At 44.4% G+C, this 12,168-nt stretch overlaps 1 protein-coding gene across 1 annotated transcript in view; it reads left to right on the forward strand.

The window, feature by feature from the left end:
* The window catches only part of CLVS1 (clavesin 1), a 101,959-nt gene that overhangs the window by 81,045 nt on the left and 8,746 nt on the right, over nucleotides 1–12,168 (forward strand). Inside the window, exons 4-5 of the mRNA XM_014873063.2 lie at nucleotides 388–498; nucleotides 1,623–1,858. Coding sequence (XP_014728549.2) covers nucleotides 388–498; nucleotides 1,623–1,858 — 347 coding nt within the window. The remainder of the gene's footprint in view (nucleotides 1–387; nucleotides 499–1,622; nucleotides 1,859–12,168) is intronic.

The following is a 12,168-nucleotide window of genomic DNA, read 5'->3' on the forward strand; positions in this document are numbered from 1 at the left end:
AGAAATTAGAAAGCTTCCCCTCGAGGGAGCGGTGCTCATCAAGCCCCTCTCACTTCCCAGGCCGGCCCAGTCAGATGCCCTGACGGAGTTTAAAAATGTTCATGAGAAGTGGCTGGAGACCCGACTTTAAATCTTCAGCCTCTCATCGGCAATTGATGTGTCAGTGTGTGGAGGGGGCGAAGGGACTGCCTCTGTACACAGAGGAAACTGATACAAACGCTTACAGGCATCTTTTTTGTTTTTCCATTTCCCTCCTGCCCCCTCCCAGCAAGCCCAGTGCTCGTTTGCAGATGCAAAGAGACAGATTTTTCCTCCGACTTTCATCCTATTGACTGCCGGAGTAAAGCACTGCATCTCTTAACTGCCTTCCTTTCTTTCTTTCTATAGGACAGCTTTCCTGCACGTTTTGGAGGAGTCCATTTTGTCAATCAGCCCTGGTACATCCATGCCCTGTACACGCTAATCAAACCGTTCCTCAAAGACAAGACAAGGAAAAGGGTAATTAGATGGGGGTGGGGGTGAGGAGGAACCTGCAGACCTGGATTTTCCAAGGAGCTGCCTGTTCTGCCTGTTTTCTAGTTTTTCTCTCTGCATTTTCCATATGGTATAAGAAAATCACTGCTGTTATTAAAAATTAGAGTTTGGAATGGTCTGGATTGAATGAATAACTCAGCCAGAGACCAGAAATCTGTTATCACTAACAAAGCATGGATACATTTTACTGGGACACGCTCAGGGATAGAGAGAATTGGCAATGTGGAGGGATTATCAGGCCTGGCTGAAGTTACTTGCAAGTGAGGGAAACTTCAGTTCAACTCTTTTTGTGGAAGTAAAAATTCCTGTTTCATTCCTTCAGCAGGGTGACTGTTTTCACATGATGGTAACTCACTTGCTTCCACAAAAAGTACACATGCTGAAGGCTGCTTGCTCACACTGCAGAAGAGGCAGATCTTCTCCACTGAAACCCAAGTGAATTGGTGGTTCTGCAGTCATCCCAACCATTTGTTCTCTGCAGTCTGTCAAACAACAGCTGAATAATCACTCAGAGCCCACTCTGAGCTGGGTCTGACTAGGCAGGACAAGGGTAGGACCCACCTGAAAGCAAAGATTAGAGAAACAAGTGTTGCTGAAGCAGCACCGAGTGGTGACACAGCCTGATACACCCCTGGAAATATCTGTCCTGGGGTGCAGGGCTAGTGACCCTCTCAGATGCTGAAGTCCTACTTTTTATGCGTGCTTTCAGTAAGCTCCATTGTCACCCTTTTCTTCTCACTGCTCTTCATGTAAGCCTCTATCCTCTTACAGTAGCAATAATCAGTCATAATTCCTGACTTCTTCTCCTGATGTGGTACTTAAGAAACGGAAATTGTCATGTGCCAAAAAGCAAGCAAATCGCAGTTTTCAGAAGTGTTTGTAGTGCCAGCCTAATTCTTCAGCTGCCCACCCCAAAGTTAATCCCCTCTCTTCTGCCAACTGAGTCAGCCCTGAGAGCTTTTGAAATTCCCACCTGAAACTGCAGCGTCAAATAATGACACTCCACGCCTCATTAGCGCTGCTTTTATCGTACCTAATGAAATAACGCGTCGGTGATGACTTTGAACTTTCTTTTTTGTCTCTTAAAGATCTTTCTTCATGGCAACAACCTGAACAGCCTTCACCAGCTAATACACCCTGAATGCCTGCCCTCTGAATTTGGGGGGACCCTGCCTCCCTATGACATGGGGACGTGGGCTCGAACGCTGCTGGGTCCCGACTACAGCGATGAGAACGAGTACACCCACACCTCCTACAACGCCATGCACGTCAAGCACGCGTCCTCCAACCTGGAGCGGGAGGCCTCACCCAAACCCATGAAGAGGTGAGTACCGCCTCCCAAATCAGCTCTTACTGGGCTCTCTGAACAGGTTTGGTATAAATCTCACCGGAAGGGCTCGTCTGGCTCAAAGAGATTGTGAAGAATGAGGTTCACTCTCCTGGTAAAATTTAAAAGTTTAATAAAGGACAATGAGAGATAAAGATGATAAAGTAAAGCATTATCGGCGGATGCTTGGCATTCAGCCAAGAGCACACCTGCTGCCTGGGACACCCTCTTTACACAGCTTTTCTATTGCATTACCCTGCTGCATATTCATAAACTACTATGCATATTTAAACTTTTCCCCAAACTAGTTTACATGTTCTAAGAACTGTTTAGTATGGCTCCTCCTCGGAGCTGCCTTTTTAGAGCATGCGCATTTTTTGGCTGTGGTTTTAGTCCATTTTTATTCTTTTTTCCGGTTTGGTCTTTGGTTTATACTTTTTCCAGACGGTAGGTGCTGAAAGTTGTAGGGTCTTTATTAGGCGTTCACTGGATTTTATCCTAACTAAGCAGGTAGTTCAATTACTACAAGCATAACTACATTAGCTGTTTCACCACTATATCTAATAAAAACTGTAGCAAATTTATTTTTAACATGATACATATAGTATCTATTTTAATATTTGCGAAAAGCCAATATTATAATATGTATTTATAATAAGATGCTGCAATTTGGCAAACGTTGACGGTAAGGAGCACTTCACTCTGGGCTGTGCTCATGGTGTGGTGGGAGAAAGAAAGCCTCTCGGTGGAACCGTAATTACTTGTCTGATTACTGTGCATGAAAATGAGGGGAAATTAATGAGCCCCTGCACGGAGCATTACAGAAAGTGCATCAGGGTGAGATGCTGTCCTGCACGGTGCAGCGCATCCAGCGGCATCACTTCAGCGCTGATCCCGATTCCTCGCCTCTGCTCTGCTGCTGCTGACCCGGCTGTTATTGATGAGGGATTTACCTCCTTGAAAAAGCAGCTTTTGTACGATGAACACCACTGCCCTCTAAAGGGAAAAGGAGTTGGTCTTCTCCCTCTGCTTCTGCTCCCGCTTGCTGTGCAGAGCCCTGCAAAGGCAGCTGCAGAGCTTCTCTTTTAAATGCTCTTATTTTTGTTGTAGTGATTGTACATTCAGCTCTGAATGCTCAAAAGGACACCTCTGGGGAGTGTTGCTCTCAGTAGTCTGGACTGATTGTAGGGATGGGGTCAGGAAATGGGATTTCTGGCACAGAGCTGTGGTTGGTATGGCTCAGCCAACAGCAGCTGCAGTGAGCCATGGCCATGTAGGCTCCCCTGTGTAACATCTGCACTTGCCTCACCCTGGGCATCCCGCTCCACAAAACTGCTTTCCATGCAGATTGCAGCGGTGCTTTCCTCGCTGCTGCCACTTGATGAGTGCAGTGCTCACAGGCACAGCGTCACTCTCCGTGACAGGGAGCGGCCATCATTCTGTCACAGCAAAATCAAAGCTGACAACACAGACAAGCCATAATGTCATGCACTTAATTTTGAAAGTCTTTCATCTTCAGAGGAAAAGGAAATGCATTCTCGATTCACGGCTCCCTTCCAGGTCAGAAGGATGCCATGCGGCTGTGTCTGCAAAGTGAGGTTTCGTGCTGGAAACACTAACACTTATGACCAAATTCAAGAGCTCACAGGGCCACAAGACTTTCAGGGCTGTGAGCCACAGCCTTGTCAAGAAGAGGGGTGGCCACCTGCACTGTCAGCAGTTCTTACTACTGACCACCAGCCAAGGCCAGGAGCCAGCATGAGTTTACAAAGCCTGCTCCAGAGAGTTGAGTTTAAACCAATTTATTTTTAAAAAATATTAAAAATATTTATATGTCAGTGAAACACACTGTATTATTTTAGAAAAATACTAAATATATCATTATTACTAAAATATATCTCCATTTATGTAGCTTTATAGAAAGAAATCTGCAGGTTTTGAGAGCTGTTCACGGGTAAATATTTGCTGAGAATCTGATCCTTGGCTGCAAAGAAGGGAGGGTCTTATTGTGCCCTCAGGGGGGAAACCTCGGCTTGAAAATTAGTTCAGTGCCAGAAAACCCTGCCTTGAGGCAAAGCCTTCTTTTATAATCTGTTCACTAATAAAAAAGTGCACTAATACAAATACAGGGAGTGGATGAATCTAATTTGTCATGTTGCCTCTGGGCAGACCAGATCTAACTTTTAACCTAATTTCGTTACTCGGTGGTTAAGTCAACCATCTGATCTTGCACCCCGTGGTCGTTACTTGCTGTTAAAGGTGAAAAGTTCACAGCTTCAACAGATTTTCTCCTATGAGTATTTGCTTTTATTCTTCTCCTGGAATTATGGTTTGGGCCAAGCACAGGTAAAAGCCTATGTTTAGAAAGCATGATTGTGTGCTTTATTAGGTTTTTTTGGACCAGATTTATATCTAAGGCATCTTAAAAGGTCTCCAGACTTCTACCTGCTACTTCTAATGCTACTTCTAAAGCATTATCTGTCTTTATATCCCTCCTTGCCTCTTTAGGTTCATATATCTCTAACACAATGAGAAACTCAGGCTATGACTGAGATTCCTGGATACTCCAGAGAAGTTTGCAATAGGCATAGGTGATCTTCTAACATAATTCTTCATCTTAAATATTATTCCTTCACAATTGTTCTATCATTTCTTTCCCTTATTAAAACAATTTCTAGTTTTATTGAAATTCTCTCCTCTGCTCCTCCTTTCATGGCATACATTCTTAGGTAACATGTTAATTTTGTGTTTCTCTGATGAAATGATTGGTTTAACGAAAAATAAAGGTCAAGGTCACTGACTTTTTCTTTAGCAGTCATGTTCCACTGAAAGGGGCAAATATTAAAAGACTGAACCTTCTTGGGTTTCTGCAATTAAGGCTGAGCAATTATGGGACCTTTCCTCTTTGACTTCCCAGATATCACTGCAGGTTTACCTGCCCAGTAACCAGCTGTGGGGGAGGACAGTGCTTATGAGACTTGGATTTACCTGGGAGGCTGAAATCACAGAAGTTGTTCCCTGCTGTGGCACTGTCCTGCTGCATGACAAAGTGCAGAGCTGCAGCCCCTCCTGGCTCTGTGACCACTTGCTGTAAAGCCATGCAAGCCCATCCTTGCTAAAGCTGCCACTGGACCAGCAAATTGTTAAAGCATCTGGAATCTTTGAGAAAACATCTGGATTCTGTGAGATCAGTGCTGCTATAACAGCTGAGTGCACTGTGACCACAGAGAAGTGTCCCTGTGAAATGAAATGCCACCATCCTATGCACCTGGAGAGAAGCTCACCCTTGGCACCTACTCCAAAAATAGTGTCTGGCAAATTTAGTAGCTGAGAGGCTGAGAAATCAAGATATGAATTATAGATCCGGAAGAAAAGTGGCAGGAAATGGAATCGGAGAATAACTGACCGATATACTGTTGTAGCCACATAACCTATATTAGCAAATGAATGCAGAGGGGCAGAAGGAGGCAATTTTCAAGATATACCTGGGACCAAACTGAGAACTAAAATAAATCTCCAAATGCAGAGCAGGAAAAATTGAGGCACCAAGCAGCAGTGAGAGGGGCTGAAGCTGGAGCAGGTACCTGCCTGTAGGTCAGATTTAGGGCTGACAGCAGTGCTTTGGCTCCTGTCACCACTGCAGGTGCACGTGAATTGAAACAAGTTCACCTAGAACTGGGGGGAGGATGAGGAAAGCAGAGTGAATATTTTTCCAGCAAGAAACTATAGAAGACAGTGGTTTGTTTAGCTTCAGAGAGTGAAGGTTGAAATGGATTTGAAGAGAATAAAATCTGGGAAGAGAGAACAAGTATTTGAGAGAAAGGACAATTTAGGCATTAGAAATGAGATCAAATGGGTGTAAGTTGATCAAGGTATACCTTGGCTGCAAATCCAGAGTTGGTTTGCTAGTCATCAGAGGCCAGAAACAGCGTGCCAGTACGAAAATCTAACTGATACAGGAGTGAAAGAGTAATGCAAAGGGGCTACAGGAGATTAAACTTGCATAGCAAAGTCTCATTAGATTCCAATTTCTGCTTCATTTAACAGCAATGGAACCAGAGTGTTATTTTCTTCCCAGTCAGAGGCAGGGGTGGTTTTCCCTGTGACTTGAACTGGCACAAGATTTGCTCTCGAGAAAGAGCCCTTGTTGACTTCAGAGAATGCAGGTGTTGTAGATGGGGAAGGGATTGAAAATCCTTGTAGAGAAGGACTAACACTGACTCTAGTCAGTGACATGATCTTGAAAATTTTGAGATTTGACAAGTGTCTATATATAATATGAAAAATCTTTAATCAAGACCGTTGCAATTTTTCCACCAGTGGCCGCATGAAGTCCCACAGGAGCAAAACCAAAGGAGTGGAAATGGCACTCCCATACACAGTATTATCTAGGATCCCAAGTACTGTATGAGCAGATGGGAAACAAAGCAAAACAGCTGATGACTCCACATAATGAGTCTTAATGACTGGGGGGAGGGGAGGGGGAAGCAACAATAATAAAAATCCATTCAGGATATATGTTTATTAAGATTCAGCTCAGTGAAGTCTGAAATGGGCAAGGTAGTAAACATGCAAACCAGCATTAATATAGCAAACTTAGTTTAATCTGAGAGCCTGACTGCATCCATTAGACAGTCCTGGGAGCAGCAGTGGCCACAGACCCTTCCCCTATCTTGGGGCATCTTTTCTGAAGGGTCTGCATCCATGCAGGGATCCTGGCACTTAAGAGCTTTGTGATTTCAGAGCAATGCAAATGGTGCAAAAATTTGGATCACAGAGAAGAATATCACCTCCCATTCAGTTGTGGCCAAGTTTTCTGCGATCTCTGATGGTCAGAAAGGGGCCTTTAGTCAACAAGGAGCTCACACAAAAGCATCTGCCTGAGGCATTCATGCTGGCTTTTGTTGATGAGGTGTTGTTTTTGGGAACAGCTGGAGGCTTTATCTGGGTGTGCAGTTTAAGAAGAGTTATGGTGGATGGTTAAGCCTAGCAGTTAAAGAGTCAGAGACTGCTCTCAGCATATCACTGTGCCAATAGGGCACAAATTTTAGCCCCATTTTCCCAACAGTAGGAGATCCACGTCTGTAGCTATTTGGGTACCTGAAAACAGTGGGTGAACATCCCCAGATGGGATGGATCCAGTGACAGGGGAAGATGTGAAAGAGCTGTGTTCTTTGAAGTTTCCTTTATTCTCCAGTGTCACCCTTGCTCTTGCACTCAGGTCCAGCAGCAACAAGTAAGCTGCAGCACCATGTTCTCTCTCTGTGACTCACTTTTCTTCACAAGAACTGCCCTTCCTCAGCTGCATCTGGGTCACTTCTTGATGTCTGAACTTGATCTTCAGTCCAAGTGATGAAGACTGTTCTCTGCCTTTGCTTGTTCCCTGCACAGGCACCCAGCACAGCTTGGGAGCTGAATGTTCCTTCTCTGCCCTCCCAGGCATCAAAAGAGCACTAGCTTTTAACCTGCTGCCAGTGCAAACAGGTTTGAAAACCTACTGCAATTTAAGATTGCCTTGCAGACAAAGAAAATGTTACCTGACAGCTATATCTATATTCTGCCTAAATAACATGGGTTGTTTCATCAAACTCATTTAATCAAAATTTAATTAATGATAACTTTATTGAAATTTGGGGTTAAAAATTACTCTTTGTATAATAGAGGTTGCAAGAGCATTACTTGCACCAAGTCCAGCTTATCAGAGACTCTGTAAATTCAGAGTTAAGGAAAAACTTTTAAAGTAGAGCCAAGCACCCTAATTATGAACATGTACAATCTGTGCATTAAGACACCATTACGTTTTTCTGCTGTAAAATAAAAACTTAAAGAATCACAGAACTGTAGAACAATTTAGGTTGGAAAATAACTTTAAGATCATCAAGTCCAGTGTTTGCCCAAGCCTACCATTAAACCTTGTCCCTAAATATGTTTTAAATACCTCCAGGGAATGGTGTCTCCAACACTTCCCTGGGAAGCCTGTTCCAATGTTTACAATCCCTTCAGTGTAGAAATTTTATCCTAATTTCTAATTTAAAACTCTCCTGGCAAAACTTGAGGCTGTTTCCTAAAGGATTTGAGCACCTAAAGACTCAATGGCCTGACTAGTGGTTCACCAAAAGCCCCCATATTATGAATTTTGAAAATGCAGTGGAAAAAGCCTGTTGGAATGCATTGCCCCATTGCCCTGTGATGCTGAGTTAAAGCATGTGGATTTTTATGTCCCAGATTAGAGTGAAAGGATTTTAAAGTACAGATGAGGATTTAGCCATTATTGCCTCCTGATGTGTGTATTTTCAAAAGCCCAGATATTCAAATGAATTCACTGCTGAAACTAATTGCTGTTTCTCAGAAATGGGATCCTGCTTCCAGAAGGAAGGATATTACAACTGGTCCACACTAATGCCGACTGGAACAGCTTTAGAACCAAAAGGGGCCGTTCATGGGGGTGACTTATGTAAGGTTTTTATTTATTCAGACTTGTTTCTCCATATGCCCAGCTGGGCTGTGCAAGGCAGACCTTTCTAGTTGTTATCCTTAGCATGACCTTAATGTTCCTTCACCATATGTTTCTGCTTTTATGGGTCATGTTTTATGCCGGTTCACAGTCAGCACCAATTTACTGCAGAAGTAGTAAAATACCAGCAAATAAAAATCAGTATGAAAATGTGTGAACACTTCCCACTGCCCATGGATGGCACCTGGGTTGCTCTGCTTGTAGCTGGGGTGCATTTCTACTTGTGTTGGAGTAAAAGGGAAAAACTTGTGATAAAATAGCTCTATAATATATGAGACCTACAATGCAAGGCTTGCATTCCCTATTTTATTATAAATTATTTCAAATAAAGGAGAATTTCTGAATGCTTCTGCAGAAATGCTTCCCACATACACAGATAATGAATGAGACACATATTGGTAGTTAAGCTGGTGCCCCAGGGGCATGCATATCATGTAATGTAAGCATTATCTAGGAAAATAGAGTGTTAGCTATTGAACAGTTTTATAACTTTTAAACAGAATCCAGTGAATACATCGGAAAGAAATGGAAAGCAACTGGTGGATCAGGCACATTAGCAAGTCCTAGGGAGGCTGCAAGGGAGATGTTGCAGAATATCCTCAGGAATAGCAGGACAAGCCAAGTGAGTTGCAAAGCCACAGCTGAACTAAGAACAGGAGGGATGGGTAGCTTGGTATTGGGGGTGCCCTGGGACGAGGCAGGAAATCAGTTGCTCTCTGGGGTCATTGACAGTGTGGGTTTCATTTCATCTGTTTGCAGCACTCAATTCCCAGTGCATGGCTGCACAAGCACAGGCTAGAGGTGGGAAAGGCAGAACCAGTGCTGTTCAGGTTGCCTAAAATATTGTGTTGTAAATTATGTCTTCAACTGGCTATAAATTTGCCAAAAGTTTAGTAGTTTAGATTAGAGACATGACACTTAATAAAACAAATGGTTTTACACTGCTTATGTCTTTTGCTGTCCTGTGAAAAATCCACCTACATCTGGCTGAGTTACAAGCCTTTGAAAGGGCAATTCACACATGCCCTGTAGAAACATATTTAATTTTAGCATTTAATGGCCCCACAGATTGCCTCACGCTTTAGCTTGGCCTCCCAACATAAATAAACTTGTTCAGCTTGGGTTGACGGTTCAGTGCTCAAAATGTGCATCTCCTGCCCAGGCCATGGGGTGTAGAGGGCTTTTGTAATTACCACTTTTACTTGTGATTACTGTTGTCCCTGCACTAGGCCAATCTATGGCAAGACATGGAGCCAGGATTTTGAAGACTGACATCTTATGCTCGCAGGGCTTCATCCTCCCTGCTGGTGGCAGGGGAATTGGAGAGAAGAGGATTTAGTGGTGAACCCATCTGGGGTTCTGGAGACTTGTGTCGCTGGGATGGGAGCCACAGGGCAGACTGAAAGATGAAGCAGGCACAAAGGACTGGAAGCAGATGGGCTAGGACACACACTTGGTGGGCAAGCAAATGGCTGATGGAGGCCAGGTTCAGTCTGTTGGGTGCAACCCTTGAGAAGCAGATCCTGCTCTCCCTCTCCCCCTGACCCCGTGTCAGCCTGGCAAGTAGCTTAAGCTGAATTTCACACAGATAGTGGGATTGCACATTGCTTATTTTCAACCTGTCAAGCTATAGACTTTGGGGTCTAATTTCCAGAAATACTCAGCACTTGCCTGCAAAAGAAATCCATGGGGCATGTGCTTTGAACACACAAGCTGCCATTTAAGGCTGACGGTTCTGGAAAATACTTCAGCACTGGGGACCCTATTAGAGTAATACTTGTACCCTAATCTCACTGAGTTTCAGCTCTCCGCATGCAAAATGAAAATTAAAAGAAAACCAACTCTCACAGTCATGCTATGGCAGTAAAGGAATGAGCATTTAGGAGGCACACAAGTACCACATTGATAAACGCCACAGAAAAGCTCAGGAGGGAGTTAAAAAAGGCTATCTTCAGAGCAGGCTTGGACTAATATGCAGAAAATGTGTCACAGAGCCACACGCTGAATTACCACAAGAAAGCAAAATAAAAAGCCACTTACTAGCACAGCAGTGTGAATGCTGATACCTGAGGGAGGAAAGAGCCCTCTGAGAAAGACCAGAGTGTGCTCCTGGGGCCAGGGTGCAATGCACGGGTCTCAACACCCACACACACCTGGCCAAGTGACTGCTGCTCCCACAACCTACATTTTGGCTTTTCCTGCTGTGGTGGTGCTTGACTTTCCACTGTAAATTGTACATCTGCGGGGTTGCTTTCATGCTGTAGTGCTGTTCCTCTGAAGGACAAGAAACTTTTGATGTATGATGGGGAAATAGCAAGACTGATCCCTTTGCTCTTAGTGCTCTGTCCTCCCTGTTATTGCCACACAGCAGTGAAAAGACTATGACTCAGGGCAGATCTGGTTGAGAGTTGAGAACTGGAATCACTGGAATGGTAAAAAATGGAAAAGCTAAAATAGGCAGACTGAAAGATGAGGCAGGAGAAAAGGACTGGGTTGTCTGAGAAAAGGAAACTGTTGGGCTAGACAGATAACTTGGTGGGCAAGGAAATGAGGATAAGCAGGAGAAGCATGAGTGGTCATAACAAGTGCATGTGCATTCATGTATGAATATTCATAAAGTATGAGAAGAAATTTTTTTCATTACCTGGCCTGAAGTTCTTTTTTTAGCTGTCAAATTCTGCACACTTCCTAACACCTCTGCTGAATCTGATGTAAATTGGTGTTTGCTGCTGCAATGTTGTCTTTGTTTGATCCTATGGCTAGGCTTACCATGTGAGAAGTGACATACTGGATTCCAGAGGACTTAAAGTCTTCCAGGAGCTCCTAGCTGAAGCAGGTGCTCCTATTCCTTCTACAAGAAAAAAAGCATATGGAAAACTCAGTCTATAACAGAGAAAGGAAATGGACAGGAAAAGCTCCCATCCATGCCTTACCCCTGCCCTGGACTGCGGCAAGATCCTGACACAGAATCTCAGAACACTTAGGAGCAGGAAATATCAGGCAAATCCACACTGATGAAAAAAGACTCAGATGTGCACCCTAATTCCAAGGCTGATGGCACAAGACCAACTTCTGTCCATGTTTCTCAGAGATATAGGCCCTGCCAGAGGAGTCTGGCTGCATTTGCCATGCATATGATCTGGTTCCATCTGGGTCTCAGTGGCCTGGAGGCATGAGACTGTATGTTTGTGTCACAAACTTAAGCATTTCTCTATGTTTATCCAATTCAGGGCATCTGCAATAAGCTGAGAACTTGTCATAGCCCATCAGAAACCTGTTTTTACAATAAGTGCCAAACATCCTTGGAGAGTAGTGTGGGCTAAGGGATGGGTCAGGAATGGGTGCTCAGACAGCCAGGCCATTTGGTCAGAGTCAAACGTGTTGCAGTGTCATCCCTATCCCTCTGTGTGCACACCCTGCAGTGAGCTGTGCTCAGGGTTTGTGTGGAGAGAAGCAGCTGTGGCCCAGCTCTCAGGAACAAAGGGGCCTGGCATGAACTGGTGGGCACAGGGAGGATGGGGGGTCTTGTGCTGGGATTCACTCTGCAGCAGTTGCCTCCTTAGTGAAGCCACTTCTCTGAGACCTCTCACTAGGGTGTGCTCACCACCAGGCAGAAAGGTGGTCACTGCTGCCACCATGGCCACAAAGTCAGCTTCCACTTGGGAAGTGCAGCACCTTGGCACCACTGCTCTGAGGGTTGAGCCTTGGCAGCAAGATAATTCCAGTGTTTCCATATTGGTCTTGCCCCTGACTCATCATGCCAGTGGATCATTCCCAGCCCACCCGGGCCCCT

Source organism: Sturnus vulgaris, chromosome 1 (genome assembly GCF_052056855.1).
Source record: "Sturnus vulgaris isolate bStuVul1 chromosome 1, bStuVul1.hap1, whole genome shotgun sequence".
Lineage (NCBI taxonomy): Eukaryota > Metazoa > Chordata > Aves > Passeriformes > Sturnidae > Sturnus > Sturnus vulgaris.